Raw genomic sequence first — 23,450 nt, 5'->3', positions numbered from 1 at the left:
GGATTCGTAGCTAAAATCAGCAGAGATTTTAAGGATCCACATTGTTTGAAGGCGTTATACTGTTCCTTAGTGCGACCATTGCTGGAAAATACCAGTTTGGTATGGAGTCCATATCAACTCGTTTGGAACTTGCGGATTGAGCGTGTTCAGAAAAGATTTATTCGGCTTGCGCTAAGAGACCTTCCCTGGCGACACTCTGGAACGACGAAGGAAGATTCAACAAGCTGCGTTTGTGGCGAAGATTATCAACGGCGAAATCGACTCTCCAAAAATCCTGTCTCTCATCGACTTCCGGGTTTCACAACGAACTCTACGATCAACAGGTTTGCTACTACGAAGATTCCATCGGACATCGTTTGGAGCCAACGAACCTATTGCAGCGTGTGTTCGAACTTTCTCCCTAGTTGAAAATTTATTCGATTTTGGTGAATCATCGCATAAGTTTGTTCAGAAAGTGTCGCAATCCTCGATTTTATAACTTAACTTTATATTCATTAAGACTTTTATTGTCAGATGGAACAAGCAAACAAATAACAAATAAATAAATCAAAAAGTGAGTTTATTTTAAATGAAGAAAGCGATGTTTGAAGGTTTTTGACCTATATTTTTCAATTGGAAAGTGTGGCAAAACCTAGAATAAATGTTTTAAAACGTTCCACAGTTTTGTTCAGGTACGTTTAAATATATGTTTAATGTTCAAAGTTATGAGGTGAAGGAATGAGATGGAAATTGGAGCTGAGATGAAATAGGGAACCCTTACCCTACGTGGTCGAACTGTCGCTTTGTATCCAAAATCGTTACGCCCGGAGCGACCGCCCTCGCTGTCAAATCTAACGTGACTTTATGACAATGAGATTAACCGATGAACGCTTCAGCTGAGAAAGAGCAAATGATCGAAAATACAATTATAGGTTAGAAAGTGTGCCAAATCTTCGATCTTTATAATTACAATGGTAGATGGATAAACCCTTACCAATTGTAAGAAATGGCATTCGTCATAAACCTGTTAGTTTACCTTAGCACATAAAATATTATCTAAAATAGGAAACTGTTTTCTTGACACTAGTCTTTGTGGCTCCGAAACCAGCTCATCGATTGATAGAATAAACTGGAATCCAGATTGGCTGTGTCTAAATTTTATGATACCTCTATACAATCATTTACGATAGTGTACCGATAAGAAGAAATCATCGTGTGCATATCGATAAACAACCCTGATGGAACTCAGAGCTTTGAAGACACAGAAATATCCTCATAAATAAACGAAAAACCCTGTTTTAATCCACCTAGTGGTGTAATGATACCTTTCTGATATCAATCATACTATCATATATAATACTGTGGTATTCTTCAAAATAATTTCCTTCGATTCTTGAGAAAATAACCGCAATCGGTTTGTTTGACCGTTTACTGACAAAAACTATCAATTGGATTAAATTTCTAACACACTTTACCCTATATTTCCGGATCCGGATGAAATTCAGTAATTCCGTAGGGGACCACAGGACCTTTCATTTGAACCTAAGTTAGTGAAAATCGCCATCTGTGAGAAAAATTAGAACACATATTTTGATTTATTTTGAACATTTTACCCCATAACTCCGAAACCAGAAGTCTGATCCAAATGAAATTCAGGAATTTAGTATGGGACTAAAACAGCTTTCATTTGAATCTAAGTTTGTGAAAATCGGTTTAGCCATATCCGAAAAAAAATTGGTTCGCTTATTTCCACAATTTTGGCACATTTTACCCCATAACTCCGGAACCGGAAGTCTGATCCAAATAAAATTCAGGAATTTACTAAAGATAATAAAGGAGTTGTTTTGTTTTAAGAAGGGCTAATGCCTTAATAGTAACTCCGTTTTTGGTTTTATTTAAAATTCTGCAAATGAACTTTGCAATAAAATTTTAAATTTAAAGCGAAAGGTAACGGAAATGACCGAACATTTTTTAACGTTGAAACGATTTCAAACTGATTCTAAAAATATCTTGTGTTGTGTCATAGTTGGCATTATGCCGTTTTTAAGAAGAATTCTGACATTTTGAACCTGAGAGTGGAATAGTGGAATATTTTGTTTTGATTGCTGTCGTTATTACTAATTTATAGGATGAATAAAGGACTAACGATACGATGGATAAAAATCCATTAAGATGAAATTAGGAGCAGAGTAGTGAACATATCATTAGTGTTTTTAGCTGTTTCATGAATATTAGTTAAATTTTCAAGAAATGTGAATCAATTCTCAACGTGCAGCAAGGCGAATGAAATAGTAATATGAAAAAGTTATAGTGATTTTAGTGGCTAAATCGGGGTTTTGAGGCGAAGTTCTTACAAATGAGATGAAATATGGAGCCCTTACCCTAGTTTGAATCTATTCAATAAGCTTTACTGGATTTTGTTATTTTTCGATGCAATTATAGCGTTTCCGGAAGCCCTGCATATTGCGGAACTCAACTTATATCGACTTCTCGGAGATGGTTTGAACGGTTTCCACAAATTGATGTTCAAATGATGTGTATTATAATACCATATCCCATAAAACTTTTGAATCTGTGTTGGAAAATATTACAAGGTAGGTTTTGTTAGTTGATGGTAAAACGAACTGGCTTTGACTATACGCTTTCCGGTTCCACAAGTTCCGGAAACACTCCGAAAAAATGTTATTATCTACTCCTAAACCTCAATTCATCTCTGAGAAATCGTTGTGAGTTTCGTTTTGGAATTTTAGACCGCTACTTCGGGAACCTGATACCGAAACCTGTATAGTTAAAGTAAGTTTGTATGGCCATCAACTACTATGATCTACAAATTTAGAAGATGTTTTCGGGAGCTATCTCGGACCACTTCTCAAAATTTATCACAAGTCTTGTGGATTTTTGTGCTCTGGAAATGAACATTTAGAAGGCCTTAGACATGTGCGACTGATATGGCATGACTTTAAACGTTAAGAATTGTAATATAATAACGTTCTCCCGGTCACAGTCAGGATTGGACTCGCATTGACATGAAACGCTAATTCACGGATGATCCGCAGACTTTCGAGTCAAGTTATATTTCGAGAAACAGATCAAAAAAAGTTTTTGTGAAACATAAAAATGCTATTCGGTCACACATAACCAAATTGCACACGCGACGTGACTTATCAGGCATAATTTTATTCATTTCAAAATATTTTATTAGCTCATTTAATTTCCTACAAAGCTGCTTCAATTTTCCATATGATAGCTGTTCACTTCGAAATAGTTTCCGAAATGCAGCACAAGCTTCCTTAACCTCTCCGCATAGATGTTCACCTCCTGCGAGTTGATCGGCGTTCACAGGTTCCTTGTCATTCCGAAAGCTTTTAGAATTTCATTCAACAAGCCATTCTTTTAAACATATAGGCACTGGGTAAGAGATTGTGACTGTACGGTGGTAGTAAAAAGGTTCCCAACGAAAAGCTGTAATGTTCTCTTGGGTCTAGACAGCGACGCGGGGATCAGTGTCTAACCTTTCCTTTACTCAGTACGTCCATAAACTAGGTATAGTTCTAGATAAATAGGACGAAACAGCTGAAAATCCTTCTGCATACAAAAATCTCATTACACCGCGAACTTCTCAGCTAGTGAAAGCGACGATTATCACAGCTATTGTTTTTTTTGCACGCGCAGATAGGCAAATGATTACTAAGTCAACACAATACCCGAAATAGCACGTATAGTGCAGGTACAGGTATGCACAAGTTTAAAAAATTAAATCATAAGCGAATTATCCTTACTTTTCGAATGTGCCTCGTAGTTTGAACTTTGCGGTAAACGGTTATCACAGATTAATGTCGGGAGCAAATAAACGATTTCAAAATAATAACAATTTTAACTTGAGAGCATAACTTGTTTGAGTTATGTTTTCGAAAAAAAAATTGTATTTGTAGAATAAATCTTGTGTAGAAATAACAGGAGCGCGTTCTCAGCATTATTGTTTGGGAACTTTCGTTTGGAACCGCTAACTGGCTAAGATTCCATTTCAGCGAAACCTCAGAATGTTTAGAAAGATATCGTTCTGGCATTCGTCGCGATCACGCGTGCACTAATTAGAGCTCATATAAACGCAGATGGTACCACGGGACCTATTCGCGTGCGCATTTATTGACAGTTGCCGCGTGGACAGAAATCGGCGGGAGCATGGAGCTCTAAAACAATTGACCGATTGTTCACCGCGTGCTGAACGTGACGATATGTTCACAATGTAATGCTGCCTTGATTGCATCTGCCGTCGAGTATTTTACAGCACACTACGCCAATGCACGGTGGGCATTGGCTGGTCAGAATGGACGTTCAGATTATGTTTAGTAAGTTACATTTCTGAAAGGGGTATAAATCTGAAATATTTAATTATTTATGACATTTGTATACATTGCTACTTGTTACCCTGTGGAGTAAAGTGTTCGCCATCCTCAGTAGCGAGATTTATGCTTGGCGATAAGTACTCTCAAGCATTTTTCGATCGATGGATAAATCGTTTTTGTACCAGTCACTTCGTTGCAATATTCGAATCAATTCAATCGAATGGCTGATAGGAATTTCGAGATACTGTCGGTTCGGGCAGCGGCGTAAAATAAGCAAGACAGTTCGGATCACACACAAGATGGTTTTAAGAACACCGCTGAAAATGGTTCATTGTTGGCTAAGTGTGAGCCGACCACGGAATAATTTACGACGTGTGATTTCATTGAAACGATCGTTGCCCTCCATTTTCAATGGTTGACATTTTCTTCATTTACCAAAAGTGCATAAACGCAAGTGACAGGACAATTCCTTTTTATATTTCGAGACTTTTATTTTCGAAGTGCATTGAGAAAACATTTTTTTTGCCAACGAAAACGAACTCATCAGAAACAACAAAGTCCATTTAAAAAGAGTCGCTCGCTCCCGGTACTCGACACTCGAAAGTAATGGATGCCCGTTAGCAGGGAAGTCTGTCGCTCGTGAAAGATACCGAACGTGGATGTCCTCCTCAGAAGGCAGAGAAGAAGAAACTGTTACACATGTGTACCATTCATTTTAGGATAATTTTTCATTCATTTAAATAAAATTCGAGTCTTCCTATCTCCTTCACGCGTCCGATCCTGGATATCAATCCGCGTGAGTGCGAGAAAGATGGGTGCTAACGGCTGCAAACTGTTGCATGGCCCGCTGTTGCTGCTTCTGTTGCTGCTGCGACTACCCCCGCACAGCCAAGAAAAACAAGGGTGGAATTGTATTCTTTTTTGGTCCAATCACGCTAGGCAGATGGGTCAAAAGTGTAAGTACGTTCTGGTGTGAGGCATGGACTTATGGAAGATAAACTGAAAATTGTTTTAAATTTAAATTAGCAGCAAAATTAGTTTCTTGCTGCTCAACTTTCCCACATGTTAACTCCTGTCGAAAGAGAAAGATTGATCGAAGAAGTAGATGTTAAAATTGTTTAATTTTCAACTATACTAACATTTAGTTAAAAGAGCGGCGGCTTCCATACAATCCTTACAAATCAGTGTGTGATTCGTGGGTCCGATAATCAAAACAATCCTCCCGAAAAAGGGCTAAACCACCATTATCGCGGGGCAAACCAAAACGGGTCTCGGGAGTCTCCAATTACCCCGTATCATGTTTTATAGACTTCGCCGACGAGAACACGTGTTTGTGTTCCGCGGCTACTTTTCCCGAGTCGTCAGCGCGGGAATGTTTTAATGAGCGCGTTCATTTATCCTTTTTACTGCTAACAAGAATGGAAAGAGCGTAATTTTTACCCTTTTTGCTCGAATTGTATTGTTTATAGTCTAGAAACTGTCGTTAAACAAACGGGATGTGTAGACGATTAAACTTCAGGCTACGCGTCGTGTTGTCGTATTACGAGAAGATCCTTCGCCGACCTTTGGTGGTCCGAAAGGAACATCAGAATTATGAACTCCATAACGGTATCGGATTTGTTTTGAATATTGGGTAACAGTATCCATAGTCATCTTAGCTTTTCGATTCATTTCATCTATTGAAAACAACAAGTATGAGAGATCCGTTATCTCTATGTAATGCACTGAGAAAAAAAGTTAGAATTAAATTTGATGTATTCATTTAGAATTTCTGTATTATATCGTTTCACATTAATTTTTCAGTACCATTTCTTCGGGCCGGAGTAAATATATTGGTGCCGATAACAGCTTAATCAGTCGATTGTCAGCTGACCTAACTAATCTGACTTCGACTAATTAATTGAACACAGGTTCAATGTTATCCATTGGCTTGGTCTGATTTTATGAAAGGATCTCATTAATGATCAGGACCAATTGAGCTTGCAAAACGATTTTTTCTGAAACAACATGCTTGAGAATAATATATTGTTTCACATTATGCAAACTGCATTGAAGTAGTGAAGGATTGTTAGTTCGATGCATGTTGCTACTAGCAACCAAGGAATTCTCTGCACTTCCACACACTCAGGCAAATTGAGTAGTAAAAATCATAAGACAAATCTTATGATGCATCAAAAATCACCAAAATCACCATTTCATAAGATTAATATGAAAAATATACCTCTGCAATATACATCTTATCTATCACTATTACAGTTTTCATACGAATAACTTATCAATTCCACAATATATGAGAGAAATTATGTTTGTCATAGAAATTTCGCACAATGTTTCTAAAAATTTCATATGAATTTCATAAGAATTTTTATTAGAATTCCAATTTCCGTGACATCATAAGGCGGTCTTATGATTCGCATACGATATTCTTGTGGCTGAAAACTATATTATGAAATTCTATATATTTTTTGCCTGAGTGCATGCACCAACAATGTGATTTGACAATTTAACAAATATTCTAATAATATTATCCTGTGTATTTTGTTTTTTTTTTAATAACTATTTATTGGAATATGAGTTACAATTAAATTATAAAGATTTAAATTGGGTGTTCAGCCACAAGTGGTGACATTTAAGCCCTATTATATAATCATGTTATTACCATGAAGACATCATTTGCTTCCGCAATTCTGTGATTTTTGTGTAGGAAAAATTGTCGATTTTTGTCGAAATTTGCTTATAATATTATGTGACATTACATCTAGTGGTTCTATATTTGTGAGTCTGTGTAACTCATTTGTACTAAACCAGGGAGGACGCTTCAAAATCATTTTCAGAATTTTATTCTGAATTCTTTGAAGCGTGTTCTTCCTGGTGGAACAACAACTTGACCAAATTGGTACTGCATAAAGGATGGCTGGTCTGAAAATTTGTTTGTAAATTAAATATTATCCTGTTTATTTTTCTGAGTACCCAGCAACCAATAATGCATTGAAATTTCGTCTAGTTTTGTTCCAATATGTACTATTTGCAACGATTATTTTTCGAAATTCGCAAAACTCCAGGCAAACGGCTACCAGGAGCATCGTAACCCTTTCATACATTTGAACTTTCGCGCTCTGTATTTTGAATGGACAACCGTAACCAGCAAGACATCGCAAGACATCATCAGATCGAACTTTTATTCGAACACCTCGCAGTTTAAGCGAAATAATTACGTACGTCCTAATAAAACACGACCTCAAAAATGTCGTCAGACATACATCTGTAAGGAAGTATACAATGCTCAAATTCTGTATAGCTTTTACGTGCGCGTCTTCAATATTTCAACTTGGAATCTTGGTTGGAGATAAACATAAAAAAAAACACGCAACACTAGCAACACTGTTCGAGTGAGAAACATCCGATTCGCTTGCAATGTGATATAAACAGGTGGGGCAGAGTACATGGTTTGCTGGTGTTGAAAACCAAAACTTTGTAAATAAACATGCTTTGATTCAATGGAAACTAGATCGAGTGGTATGACGAATGATGATGTTGCTAGTTTTGCTGAAGAAAATTCTTTTCACGAACACTAAAGTTCTTTGTTTGCCCCACCTGTCTCGACCTCATTGATTCGCTTGCACCTTTTCATGCTGGCGTCATTTATGCATCACACACCGGGGGCATGAGTAGCATCAAGCCATGATGGGTTAAATTCTCTACTACAACTAAATTGGGGTGATGATGATGTGAACTAAATCATTGTCCTTGAGTGTAACCAAATATTTTATATATCATTATTGATAACTCTAAGAAAACCAATACACATTAATTACAAATATAAATTTAATATTGTTTAATAGTTAACGTTAAGCATGCACTCAAATCTGAGATGTTAAAAATTATTGAGCATGATGTTCACTTAAAAGTGTAAACTTTTCTATATTTTAAGTGTTGTTTTTCTGATGAAATACAATATCGATTATAAACAATGAGACAATCGAATTAACAAGTCGTTTATAGTTCAGCGTAGAATTAGAATTGAAATTATAGTCTTCACATCCGGAAGTTATGAAGTGGTGTTCACCTTTGCTGAAATTAAAACGACCTGTTATTGTGTATTTATACCACTGGAATTGAAAATCTTCATCATAGTAAACCTGAATATAAGTGGATTGATTTTTAAAATCATGAAATTGTAATTCTTAGTTCGGGAGTGTTGGCGAAATTCTGGAATTAGCATCAAGATGAATTCGTTCAGTTTACGATACGTTACGATTCATATACAAATCAAAGTTCTGCGTTTCCCATCGAAGAAAACGAATGGTATTCGGAAGAGGACATGTCTGGTGGATACTGCGTGTGGGATAGCATCGATGCCAATTGCTTTTGTGTCCTGAATCGGTTTTGCTTTATCGTGTAAGAAAAATTACTTTGCCTTATGCGCTGGCTCATTTTGGTCGCAGCCGGGTCTAAATAAACGTTATAGAAAAAGAAAAATGCTTATGATATGACAACACTTTTCTGATCACACCAAACACAGAGCATTACCTTTTTGTCGAATCGATCCGTTCTGGTCGTTCTTCCTTTTGTGTCCTAGAAGCAAAATTTTCCTAGTGTTTTTTCGGTTTTCCACATGTCTTTCGTGAAATTCATGTGGCACCCATTTTCCACACTTTTGGACTTTTCCTTTAAACGATCGTAAATTGAGTTGTGGAAAATTTCGCTGCGATTTACTTTGGCTGGAAGTATCATGTTCATCCAAGCGTCTTGAAGCTTTTTTGATAGTCTTCCACGTTCTTTATTTCTCACATCAAATTTAATATCTCTGAACTGTTTATACATAACGCTCGTATCCGTACTGTGTTTTACAGTATTGTCGACCCAAATACTGCGCACTGTTTTTTTACCTTCAAATGTATTGTATTTTAATTTGTACTGTATTTTCCGTTTGAAATGCACTGTATTTTTCACATCATAAAATAAATACAGAGTTTTAAAATCTTCAATTAATCAAATTTTGTTTTACCACAATACAAAACGTTAGAAAGAACAGTGACAACACGTAGCGAATATAAATACATGCAATTAATAAATAGATTTGTCTTTTTCTCTGCTTGTCATACGGTTTTTTCATTATTCATTATTGTTTTTGAGCTCGTCATGACAATTTTGCCAAACTTTCTTGATTAAAAAAAAAAAAGAGAAATGTCTACACCAAAAAAAGAATACACTAAATAAAAATTCTCATCAAAAATATCCTTTTCTCATGATTAACTCATTATTACCGTTTGATTATTAATTCATGCATTTTTTAGTTATTATTGAACTAATAAATGCAATGTAAAAGGGAAATAAAACAAACTATTGAGATGATGAAAATAAATCATCTGATCATTATTTGCTTTTGTATTTTATTCACTGCTGTTAGATTAAATGCGTACTGAAAAATGTACTGTTTTTTTCAAAGTCGATGTACTGTATTTTCTTAATTTTTCGCAAAATGTGCTGTTCTTTGTTAGATAATATACGAGCGTTATTTATACATGTTGCTTCTGATAGAGCATTATCACCATATGCTCAACGAGCATTCGATGCGACTCTGCAGCACTTTTTTTGCAATTGAAAACTAAAAATTAATGCTTTCAGCAAATCACCACATTCTGATACAAAATATGATAATTTTAAAATAATGATTTCTGCTAATTTCCTGCTGTATTTTTCATGTGTTGCTTCTGACTAGCTGTTATTTAATAAGAATTATTTGTAAAATGTGAGACTAATTAAAATTCTAGCCTTCAAAAGAACTTCTTTGAAATCAAGTTCATTAATGTTACATTTTATCTTGTTCATCTTTTCAGAAATAAACTGAAGCTGGCAACGTTACTACCCTACTATCGTATGGCAGAACTAATCAACTTTAATCATGTGCTCAATGAAAAAGTTATCTAGAAGTTTCCTCAAATCAATAAATAATTTATTAGTGAACGAAAAAGTGAAACTATTAAATTTATGATTTTGAAAAATTCATAATTTTTTGAAAAGTGAAGTGCGGTATATAAATAGTGAAAAATGTCGAAGAAAATGATAGCCACTTTGGTACTGGGAATGCTGTTTTACAGCCAGATCGAAAGGGGATCATCATACAAGATTTCTACGTCTGACCCGGAAGTGATTCGGATAAATCTAGGTAGGTGTATCTGTTGCTTTTACCATAGTTTGTTTGAAACGCCCTTTCCGTCGTCTAATACATGGCACATATTTCTAATGATCAACACTCTTCCGTTTGTCCTAGATTTCCTTTGCTATAGTACAATGCATGTTTTCACAAGTGTGATATGTCCCACAAACGGATGGAAACGACTCCTCATTAGTGATATTTTCAGCATGACCACAAAAAAAAAACACTTCCGACACAGCAAAAACTAATGGCAATATCCCTATCCCGATTTTTTTATGCTTTGTCGCTGTTGAACATCACGGAGAGATGCTTCTGCCACAAACAATATAATCGGCAATTAAATGCCTCTCAGTCGAATGTTATTTTCATAGGAAATCAGTCAACCTTCGGAAAGAAACTTGATATTTGAACGTTTTAATGCAAAAACGCAACAACCACAAGAAAAAAGCAATTATGGCAGCTCCGTTCCGAGTTGGAACCAGCGAAAAAGCCTTGAAATTTGAGATCTCTCCTGTTCACCGCACCACCGGTCAGGGCAGGCGTGATTTCTGTTTAGAAAACGGATTTCAGCCGAACGATTTGTTTGGCGATTTCCACCCACAGCAGATGAAGGATGGATCTGTGTACGAATTTTCCACTTCTTAAATGTGTGGAATCATCGGCGCGAGCCTGCATGTGTGTTTTTCGAAAAGCATTCGTGCCAGAGTTTAAAATTGACTTAAACACATTTCATAAAGAGTAATCGACGTATGAGATCATAAAAAATATTCGCTGTTCGAACCGATTAACCCACACGTCTCAAAGGATACGTGTTTGTAACGGTTTTCGTACTTGAAAAGTGGAAAATGAAAAACATTCTGTCCTTTCGGGGTTTCCCAGGGTACCGGAAATTGTTGCCGGCAAGTTTTCAAATAGCTCAGTTGTTCTGCCAAACCAATAACATTTTGTCGCTAAATGGATGTTTGTATAATACATATTTAAAACGGGTAAGTTAAGGGGGGTAAAATGCACTCCCTTACTTTATAAACCACTGTAAAATATCGATTTGCTCTACAGAAACAGAAAAGGACACGGAACATTTCTTTTTAATGTAAATATCTGTAAATATAAGTTTAAGGGTGAAAGAATCTGGTAAAAAACTTTAAAATAGCGGGCTTGTTGAGCTTCTCCCAAGGTTGGTTGGAAATATTCCGTTCACACGATATTATTCGAGTTTGATTTCTGATATATGCAAATCATATAACAAATTAATCAGATGACTTGTTTCAATCGCGTTTAGACTTTAGAATTTTCATAGAGTGCCTCTCTTAACTACATAGTAATAATCGGGGAAATATAATGGTTTATTATGTTTTTTTTTCTTTTATTGGTTTGAGATGGCTCAGGGTCCTAAAAGCTAAACAGAGCCAGTTTATCATATTAAATTATACGTTTGTAAAATCAAACTATACTCTGAATATCGTTGGTGACCCTGTTCTAGGGGGAGAAATGTGATTATAACTATCCAGCGAGAATTGGGGCACAGTTGGTTCTCAAATCGCTTCTTTGTCAAAATATTCGTCGTCGTTTTTTTTGTTGTGGTTGTTTTTGATATTATCGAAGAAATAGTTTTGCGATATTCTTGTCTTTTTAGTTCTACCGATTGCAGCGGGTTTGTCTGGTTTTATATTTGGTGCTATTGAAGCTTTAGTAGATGAAGACTTGGGAAGATATAGCGATTATAGCGATCTTCCAACTTTTCGATACCATTTTTGTAGTACGATTTGTCCTTTGCCTCAAAATAGGCCTCAGTTTCAGCGATTACCTCTTCATTGCTTCTAAATTTTTTACCAGCGAGCATTCTCTTGAGGTCTGAGAACAAGAAAAAGTCACTGGGGGCCAAATCTGGAGAATACGGTGGATGAGAGAGCAATTCGAAGCCCAATTCGTTCAATTCAGCATGGTTTTCATCGACTTGTGACACGGTGCATTTTCTTGATGAAACAAAACTTTTTTCTTCTTCAAATGAGGCCTTTTTTGAAATTTCGTCCTTCAAACGCTCTAATAACGCTATATAATAGTCACTGTTGATGGTTTTTCCCTTTTCAATGTAGTCGATGAAAATTATACCATGCGAATCCCAAAATACAGACGCTATAACCTTACCGGCCGATTGTTGAGTCTTTCCACGCTTTGAGTTCGGTTCATCGCGTGCAGTCCACTCAGCTGACTGTCGATTGGACTCCGGAGTGAAGTGATGGAGCCATGTTTCGTCCATTGTTATATATCGATGAAAAAATCGGTTTTATTTCGATATAACAGCTCCAAACACTGCTCAGGATCATCAATTCGTTGTTGTTTTTGATCGATTGTGAGCTCACGCGGTACCCATTTTGCACAAAGCTTTCTCATATCCAAATATTCGTGAATAATATGTCCAACACGTTCCTTTAATATCTTTAGGGTGTCAGCTATCTCGATCAACTTCACTTTACGGTCATTGAAAATAATTTTGGGAATTTTTTTCACGTTTTCATCGGTAACAGCCTCTTTTGGACGTCCTCTGCGTTCATCGTCTTCGGTGATCATATGACCAGTACGAAATTTTGCAAACCACTTACGAATTGTTGCTTCGCCCGGTGCAGAGTCTGGATAACACTCATCAAGCAATTTTTTGGTATCGGCGGCACTTTTTTTGATCAAAAAGTAGTGTTTCATCAACACACGAAATTTCTTTTTTTCCATTTTTTTCACAATAACAAAAGTAGCTTCACTCAAAATGCAATATCTCACAAACTAATAATCAGACAGCTGTCAAATTTATACACATATCTTTTGAAGGTTGGTACTAACTGAAAATGGTATGGATTTAATTCTAGTGGCGCCCTCTCATAGAAACGATACGAACTTTTCAGCCAATCTGTTATGAACTGTGTGTAAAATTTGCTCATTAAGCGTGGCGACACGTGGTGCCATCACGATTTGGGTGCCACTTTCACAAGCGCCACAATTTTGGGTGCAACATGTGCAACATTTACTTCACACTAAATTTTTGTTTTGCTGTTGATTAAAATGACAAATTTATTTTTGGTTTATTCCAATCGAATTCTCGTGTAATTTATGCGACATGGAAATAAAGTTGTTTTTCACACTTAGGGAAATCGTGTGATAAGTGTTAAAACTGTTGTAGTTGGAATATTTTTATAACAGGCAGGGGTATTTTGTTATCGTTCCGGAACGTAGTGGAACGTTCTAAAGATCGCGGTGAATAGTCGAGTAGATGGCAGAAGTGTTTCTAACGTATAGTTCTATTGTTTATTACACTGTAATGTTTTAGCGTCTGTCGTATCGCACATAAGCATTTTTCGACTGGTTTGAGTGAGGTATTAATGCAAATGAAAATTTCACATTTACCATTTTGTGTGTATGCTCCCGGCCGAGCGGTGGCGGGTGGCAGAATAACGAAGATGACGTTTCTTTTAGTTCTATACGGAGTAATACCACGAAATTCACCTTTTTTCTGAGTTTATAGTTTATCTTTTTATGCTTTTCACTTAACAGCTACTTATTCTCAATAGTGCAGGATTAGGCTGTTTTGGGAGTTCTTTCCCACAATCTAACAAAAGTCACTAACGATTGTTAATAATGCTAACACTTCACGCAGTCTCACTAAGTTCGGCATATCATTAAGTTTACGCACATATGAACGTATGTCCTACTGCAGTACAATCTAGTGCATACTCCACTAGTTAGAAAATCTATTCACAACACTTCATGGTGATCTTAAACACTACACATGAATCTGTTAAATCTCTATTCATTACAGCAATTTTCACTTCTTTAGATGCCTTCCGAAAACATTATTTCTTGCTTGATTTTGAGGTCACTTGATACTTGACCCTCACAATGCCCACTATGCATACTCCTACGGCTTACTGTATTACACTCCGAACTAGACTTAACTTTTCACTTAATTCTTCAGAAATTGAGTCTGGTCTGTGCTGAACCGAGCTGAACTCTAACTTTTCACTTAATTCTTCAGAAATTGAGTCTGGTCTGTGCTGAACCGAGCTGAACTCTACTGAACTGAACTCTGATTTTTTTCGACTAGTGGTTTTTATGTTCCTAACATTTCACTAGCTGTTCGGCCTAAACCCGAGACCATCGTGAACGTTACCGCGGTTGTCCGTGAAATTTCTTTGTTTACGCAGAGCACCTCAGTGTCGCGTAAACAAAAAACACCTCAGCAACCCCGAGCACATTCCAAGAGCGCGTAAACAAAAACTGCTGCGCCAATGCAAACCAGCAAATTTGCTAAGGACGCTGCATGCCCCCTTACTTACTGAGCTTGATGATACCTTAAGGGTTAGCATCAAGTCGATTGTGATGGTATCGGACTTAGGCGCGAGGATATGGGTATTAAAAAATTTTGTATAGTTTTCATAACTTAATGATAATCTTGGATTGTAAATTTTAGCTCGGCTTATTGACTTTGTGGACAGAAAAATATTCCGATTTTATCTAGTCAGCTGTTATCATCCTTAATTGAAGTATCCTGAAACGGATTGCTTAGGTGCTTTTGATTTCATGTGTTTTCGTTTTGCTCTGTATTTTATTATTCCTTTTGTTTAATAAGGCTAGTATACAATATGCGTTTTTAGTTTTGCTGGGAACAATAAAACGTACAAAGGTTATTTGAAAGTTTAGTATGCTATAATTATAATTTTGAGATACATACACGGCTTGGTTTTCTCCCCTAATAAGTAAAATTTCTAAACAGTCTGATCGGTACTCTAGAAGAAGAAGTTCTCTTTACTTTGTATTATGGGGGGGGGGGGCGACAATCATGTTGAAAAGAAAAAATTCAAGTCCATATCCGTTTAGCCTGATATTGACCTTGGCGCTAAATTTGTGATACTTTATAGCGATTGAATTTGTGATACTTCAATGATTAACCAAAAACTGTTCCAATATAAATTCCCATTAGAAACTTAATCCGTGTACTTCTTCAATCTGTTGTTATGAATCTTTTCTAATCTGTTTCCGTTTTTGATAGTTGTCGTTTGTTCGCTAGGGAGAGCAACTACTTCGTAGGGTCCTCTCCATAGCGACTGTAATTTCTGTCCTGCTCCTGTGGGGTTGGCTTTAACTAGTACCAAGTCTCCCCACATTGGTTGCCATTCATTGGAGCTTCTATCGTACAACTCCTTCCGTTTTTCTTTGGAATTTACTAGATTTTCTCGTGCTTGAGTATGTAATCGCTTGAATGTCGATCGCATTTCGTTCACGTAGTCTTCGTAGTATAAACCATCATTGTCATATTTGTAAATTGAATTCGGAATATTTGCCCGTTTTCCATATAATAACTCAAACGGCGTGTAGCCAGTAGATGAGTTTATGGTCGTGTTATATTCGAACGTGAAGAATGGTAACAACTGATCCCAGGTTGTTGGGTCGCTATCCACGTACTGTCTAAGATAAGTTTTCAATTCCCTATTTGATCTCTCCACGAGGTTTGCTTGTGGGTGGTAGGTACTTGTAGTAATCTTCTTAATTTTTAAAATTTTACATACGTTTTTCATTAGAGAACTTACGAAATTTGTTCCATTGTCGGTTACCAGTTCGGCCTGTGTCCCAAATTTACATATATAATGGTCTACGAATGTTTGAGCAACTGTGGAGCTCTCTTGATTTGTCATGGGTGCTACGATTAAATATCTGGTCAGATCGTCTTGCATAACCAGACCATATCTGTTACCCCAGTCTGATTCTGGGAGTACTACTATGTCCATATATAATTTCTCGAATGGTTCAGAAGATGTTGTAGTTATCTTCATCGGAATTTTGTTTGCCCTGCCAATCTTATTTTTCTGGCACGAGTCGCATTGTTTGACATAATTCTCGATGTCTTGGCGCATATTTTTCCATTGGAACAGCGGGCTCATTCGCATCCGCATACGTTTGCTACCTACATGTCCGCCTAAGGGAGAATCGTGGAATTCTTTTAATACTGTCTCGCGATCCTCCTCTGCTACAAGCATTCGATCCTTCTCTGGGGCGTATAATGTGAATATCTTGCCAAATTTCTTGGCAATAAACCTTAGTGCCGTCGACTCAGGAGCCCTTTTCAAGTTCCTGAATGAAATGATTTGAATGGTTTCCGCATTTCTTACGTATTCGGGGCAGTTTGTAAAGGCATCCATTAGCCCTCCCAAAAGTACGTGTGTATCTGTTAATGATTTCTTGGACCCGTTCAAAATCAACCCCCATAGCTTCCTATTCGGAATTTCAAAGATCCTTCCGTTCAAGTGGTCCTTTAGACCATGAGGTAATTCTACGATTTCCTCCAATTCCTTGTATGCTGATTTGCTGTTTACTATTACGAATGTAGCCTCAGCGTTGTTTTCGTCGATTTTCTTTGTCGAAATTTTTAATCGATTGAATTCAATGTCGTTCTCTCTGGTACATATATCGTACTCCTCGAGGTACGAGAATCCCCCCAAATCTTCCTTCTCATCGCATCCAAAATCGATGTTTTCCAACCCGTCCATGTGTGGGTTCCATTCAGTTTTCTGTTTATTTTCAAATAACGCGAATCGCCCGGATTCATCCCTAACTTGCTTGGGGTTCACTCTACTCTCTGCATCTTTCTGCTTCGCAAGATCTTCTTCTGCTTGCTGGTGTTGGCGTTTTTGTTGTCTCGTTACTACCGATATGGTGTGTGGGGTCTTATCCTGTTCGGGCAATCTCGATAAAAAGTCTGCTACGACATTGTCCTTGCCTTGTTTGTAGCGAATGTCTATTTCCAATCCTTGTAATTTTAATCGTAACCGTGTTAGCGTTGGCGAAGTTTCCTTCAAGTGCCATATTGAAATTAACGGTCTGTGGTCTGTGTAGACGATGAATTTTTGATTATAAATGAAGTGTTTGAACTTGTTTACCGCCCAGACAATGGCCAACAATTCCTTCTCAATCGTATGGTACCTTCTTTCAGCACCTACTAGGCCTCTACTGGCATATGCTATTGGTCTATCGATAGACTTTTCGTTAGATAGTACAGCTCCAATGGCGTACTCGCTAGCATCTGTTGTGATCACGAACGTATCTTTGTAGTTCGGTCTAACTAACAGTGTGTCGGATGTCAGAAAAAATTTTAATTCCTCGAATGCTTTCTGGCATTCGTCTGTCCAAACAAATTTTACATTTTTCCGCAAGAGGTCGTTCAACGGTTTACGTTTCTCTGCTAGTTGCGGTATGAATTTTCCATAGAAGTTTACCGTTCCTAGAAATGAGCGGACGCCTCTGACCGTTCTAGGTGCTGCCATTTCTTTGATAGCCATTATATTGTCCTCCATAGGACGTACTCCATTCTGATCTATCACATGCCCTAGGTATTTTATTTCATCTTTCAATATCTGGCATTTGCCCGGCTCAACTTTCAAATTATGTTGACGCAAAGCCTTCAGCACCTTACTTAAGTTGTTATTGTCTTCCTCCACGGTAGTGCCAAAAACAATTATATCATCTAAGTATACGATTGCTTTGACGTCTTTTATTTCGTATAGGACAGTATTCATTAATCTTTGGAAAGTAGATGGACTATTTCTTAACCCCATAGGCATCCGCGTAAACTCAAAATGCCCTTTTGGAGTGGAAAAGGCTGTCTTTGCAGCATCCTTTGGGTCGATCGGTACTTGATAAAATCCCGATTTTAAATCCAAAGTTGAAAAATATTTACTGTTCCCTAGGTTGTCTAAGATTTCATCGATCAAGGGGATCGGGTATACAAAGGGTTTTGTCACCAAGTTCAATGCTCTGAAGTCTACTACAATTCGATACTTCTTGTTGCCATATTCATCGTCCTTCTTTGGTACGCATAATACTGGAGCATTCCATGGGCTCTTGCTAGGCCTTATGATACCTTGCCTACGCATTTCTTCGATTTCTTCGTTAATATGCTTCTTTGTAGCTTCCGGAAATCTGTATTGCCGTTTGTTGATAGGCACGTTTGACGTGGTCTCAATTTCGTGCACTGCCGCATCAGTGATAGTTAGTTTATCCCCCTTCAGATAGAATACATCGCTATATGATGCCATAATCATCTCTATATCCCTAAAATTTTCTCTTTTTAGATGATTCATATTTAGTGATTCTAATACTTTTTCCGTTCGGTCTCGACCAGTTATTTGACCGTATCTTTTATTTTCCGTAAGAATTACGTCTTGATTTGTATCTAAATCAAGGAACCATTTGTCTTCCTCGTCATACTCTCTGTCAATAAACTCCTTTTCCTCTTCATTAGTAATAGTAGTTCCACAACCGGGGAGCATACTATCTGAACGATCGTCGTTTTTGTATAACTCATGATTGCTCTGATACGATGCATTATTGTTATCATTTTTATTCACGTGCTTTTTATTTATTTCATATTTATTACGCTTTGATAAACTACCCTCTAAGACTTCAGCATTTAGCACTTCGAGAACTTTTTCTATTCTACGTGATCCTTGTAGTGTCTTAAATTTGTTGTTTTCCACTAAGCTAAGGTCATAGTTGTCTTCTGTGAGAATAGGTTTTTGTTGCCCCGATTTGTTTTCGTTGAATTCGTCTACATCCTTGCATATTGTGGTAAACTTTTCCCTTTTAAAAACTGGTTCATTTATCATTTGTTTGTAATCAAAATCGGCTGTGTCATTTTCATTATTATTCTTGTTATGAACATTGTCATGTACACTATTATATATGTCATAGTTATTTGTTTTGATTTCCGTCTTACCTATTATGTCTACGTTTGCTATAATGAACTCGGTTTGGCAGCTTATGTTATTGGTTTTCGTTATACTACGTATATTTTCTTCAGTTTGACACCCTTTCTCGGTTACCATTGGGTATTGATTTTCCTTATATATTAGGTTGTTTGTATTTGACTTGTATTCTATATTATCATGAAGCGAATTCTATGCTCCTGTAATTTTCTGATTATGGCCTTCTGCTTGTCGCTCCGTATCTCCCATAGCATATTGTAGCCACTTTGGTATCGGCTTTGCTTCCATGCTAAATACAATTTGCTTTTCTTGTAAGATTATCTTGCCATTTTGGATATCTATATTAGTAACGTGCTTATTTATAAAGTTCATTCCAAGGATGCCTGCAAATCCTAATTCCTCGACGACGTCAAATTTTATTCTAAATTTTAGGTTATCTATTAAAAAGTCTGCTTCTGTAGTACCGAGACTAATTCGCGGAATATTCATTACTCCTGTGTAATGAATTTGTTCTTTAATATTTATTCTGTATGCACCTATCTCTTCCGCGCATCTTCTGCTTATTAGGTTCGAACTAGCGCCGGTATCAATTAGGAATTTTTTCTTAATGTTAGGTCTCGTTGTGGTTCTCATTTCAATTTCGAATGCGTTGAACCAATTTCTTGCCAATGAATGGCTTATAGTATTCGCTTCTCGAGTTTTACTCGAACTTCTTTCTCTGTTTGAAAGATCCGTCATTCTTTCCAATTGGTGGTCAATTTGTTCCACCTTGTTTTGTATTTTCTTAATTACATTCCATGTGTTATACTTTTCATGGGGTGTTCGGTTCTCTGTCAACTCATACGCCCCATAATTTAGTTTTTTCGATAGTTGGATTGTTGATTGTTATATCTTCTGCCGTTATTCTGCGTGCTATCTTGGTGTCTAATCTGTTGATCGTAGTTTCTGCCATCGTACCTTCTTGCGGGAGACTGGTCTCTATACATCATTTCTCGATTTCTGTCTTCTCGCCATGTTCTGCCCTCAGCTTGGTTATTCACGCCCTGGTTTCGTACTTGATATCTTTCGTCTTGACGATTATATTGACGTCTGTTATCATCTCGGTTTCCGTAGCTATTCTGATAATTTGGCATCATGCGTCCGGATTCTCTATACTGATTACCGCGGTTTTCAGGTTCTCGATAATACCTCCTATTATCGTTTGATCGACTTCCGCCAGGTCTTTCCTGGTTCCAAGAATTCCCCCAATTTGGTTGTCGTGGAGCTCTGCCGTGAGCCTGTTGATGCTGACCTGAGAATCTATTTCTAACATGGCCCAACTGATCTGCAGTTCTATGTTTGTTCTCTGACATCCGACAGGCTTGTAATCGTTGTACTATGTTTTCCAGATGATCACATTCCGCATGTTCATCCTGCAAAAATTGTATCAAATCTCTAAATGCAATACCCTTTTGACTTTTCGCTGCCTGTTTCAAGCTTGCGTTTCGTAATCCCCCAATGAAATGTATTTTCAAGCTCCTTTCTGCGAAGGAACTTTCGGTGTGTTGATCTCGTTGCATCTCTTCGATGCATTCATAAATTTGCAGTGCTCTATCAGCATAATTTGTAAATGTCTCCGACGGTCCTTGCTCTAATGTCTCTATTTTCTGTAAAATGCCTTCAACGGTTATTCTTATGCTGAATTGTCTTTTCAGATTTTGAAACATTTCTTCCCATGTGTTAGCTCGTATTCTGTTTATGAATGACGCTGCCTTCCCTTTCAATTTCATCAACACCACATTCAATAGTGGTTTTTGATCCTCCCCCAATGGTATTTCGTCTGCGAAATAGCTTATTTGTATTAAAAATGGTTCGAGTTCATCCACTGAACCATGAAACTCTGGAATACATTGTATCGCCGTTTGCATCGGAAACCGATATCTTTCGGCGTTTTCGTTCCTATTTTGGCTCATGTTTGCGGTGTTTGAGCTGTTACCGGCGCGCTTGTTTGTGTCTAAATCCACACTTAATTGTAATATGGGCGATTTTAGTTGCTCGGCCTCGATAATAGTGGATTCGTCTAATATTCTAATTGCCGCGTCGTATTTTGTTTTTACGTTTTCAAACTGGTCTGTTAATGTATTCCAACAATCTACACTGACGCGCGCTTCGTAACCACCAATTAGTCTCTCTAATTCCCTGAATGCGTCGAGAAGGGTCTCTCTTTTTGCAATTATCCCAGCTAATGATCGGGGTCTAGTTTTATTTTTATAGAGATTTTCGTACTCTTTCACAATATATTCGCCAATTTCATTAATTCTACCGAGCTGATCCATTTAAGATAATTTCAAAATTACTCGCTCCGGTATTTCCCATATGTGAAGATTAGTTGTAAATATAAACCAAAAATCACTACATAAAACCATCGAATCGGTTCTTTATAGAACCATCGAAAATCTATTCTAACGGGCTATCAGAAATTTTACTCCTCAACGTAAAAAAAAACAAACTGTGTGATGTAGATAATTTCCAAGCCGTGTATGTAAATAACTCGTCTTTTAGTATCAATGCACGGTCCTGACATTTTACAATTATGCTATCATTAACTTAGGTTTCATTTTTTTTTTTTTTTTTTTTTTCTTTTTGCGAATTTATAGTACTATATTTGACAACGGCCCGATCAGGCGTGGTTGCCCCAATTCACTGTTGAATGTAGATGTCGAACAAAGCGCACTGAATGTGCATGGATTACTTACTCGATCAACATGATGAACATCCCCCTTCTGCCGATCATCTCCGAATTCTGGTAGTCACTTGGGTTTGCGTTCCGATGATGTCTTCCTTTGCCTCGCAAAGGACCACCGCTGTCACCACTTGTATGCTCCCGGCCGAGCGGTGGCGGGTGGCAGAATAACGAAGATGACGTTTCTTTTAGTTCTATACGGAGTAATACCACGAAATTCACCTTTTTTCTGAGTTTATAGTTTATCTTTTTATGCTTTTCACTTAACAGCTACTTATTCTCAATAGTGCAGGATTAGGCTGTTTTGGGAGTTCTTTCCCACAATCTAACAAAAGTCACTAACGATTGTTAATAAGGCTAACACTTCACGCAGTCTCACTAAGTTCGGCATATCATTAAGTTTACGCACATATGAACGTATGTCCTACTGCAGTACAATCTAGTGCATACTCCACTAGTTAGAAAATCTATTCACAACACTTCATGGTGATCTTAAACACTACACATGAATCTGTTAAATCTCTATTCATTACAGCAATTTTCACTTCTTTAGATGCCTTCCGAAAACATTATTTCTTGCTTGATTTTGAGGTCACTTGATACTTGACCCTCACAATGCCCACTATGCATACTCCTACGGCTTACTGTATTACACTCCGAACTAGACTTAACTTTCCACTTAATTCTTCAGAAATTGAGTCTGGTCTGTGCTGAACCGAGCTGAACTCTAACTTTTCACTTAATTCTTCAGAAATTGAGTCTGGTCTGTGCTGAACCGAGCTGAACTCTACTGAACTGAACTCTGATTTTTTTCGACTAGTGGTTTTTATGTTCCTAACATTTCACTAGCTGTTCGGCCTAAACCCGAGACCATCGTGAACGTTACCGCGGTTGTCCGTGAAATTTCTTTGTTTACGCAGAGCACCTCAGTGTCGCGTAAACAAAAAACACCTCAGCAACCCCGAGCACATTCCAAGAGCGCGTAAACAAAAACTGCTGCGCCAATGCAAACCAGCAAATTTGCTAAGGACGCTGCATGTGGATTTAAAATACTTATCCACGATAGAACAGATCGTAATCCGACACGACCAACGACAGGCATACGACATGTGTTTTGTCGCGAATACAACTTACTTTACTATGGGGCGCCTTTTCAAAATTTACCCTCTGAGAGAGTGATAAGTTTTTGATCGTGAATATCTATTGTTGTATCTAACGAATCAACATAATTTTTGCTACATGTCATCGGAAATATGATCACAATTTTATGATAAAATTATCAGTTGTGTGACATAATCTCAAATAATTCTAAATAAACTTTTCTGAAATGTTTTGTATAAACAAGTATCAAAGAGGATAATTCATAAGGCGCGTTTGCCTTTCTCGTATTTTGAAAGCTCATGGCTCAGTGATCTGTGAAAGGATTGATATAATTTAACTACCAATAGAATCGAAATGTTTCAACTTAAACGTGTATAGCAACAGCATTGAAGTATTTC

General features: G+C 37.2%; 1 protein-coding gene across 2 annotated transcripts in view; it reads left to right on the top strand.

The window, feature by feature from the left end:
- The window catches only part of LOC131440385 (fibroblast growth factor receptor homolog 1-like), a 93,450-nt gene that overhangs the window by 19,344 nt on the left and 50,656 nt on the right, over positions 1 to 23,450 (top strand). For both annotated transcript variants that reach the window (XM_058611644.1, XM_058611643.1), the window contains exon 2: positions 10,166 to 10,494. In XM_058611644.1, the coding sequence (XP_058467627.1) occupies positions 10,377 to 10,494 (118 nt within the window). In that variant the 5' untranslated portion in view covers positions 10,166 to 10,376. The remainder of the gene's footprint in view (positions 1 to 10,165; positions 10,495 to 23,450) is intronic.

The sequence above is a fragment of the Malaya genurostris genome, chromosome 1 (genome assembly GCF_030247185.1).
Source record: "Malaya genurostris strain Urasoe2022 chromosome 1, Malgen_1.1, whole genome shotgun sequence".
NCBI lineage: Eukaryota > Metazoa > Arthropoda > Insecta > Diptera > Culicidae > Malaya > Malaya genurostris.
Note: the sequence above shows the minus strand (reverse complement) of the source record. Positions and strands in the feature narration are given on the sequence as shown.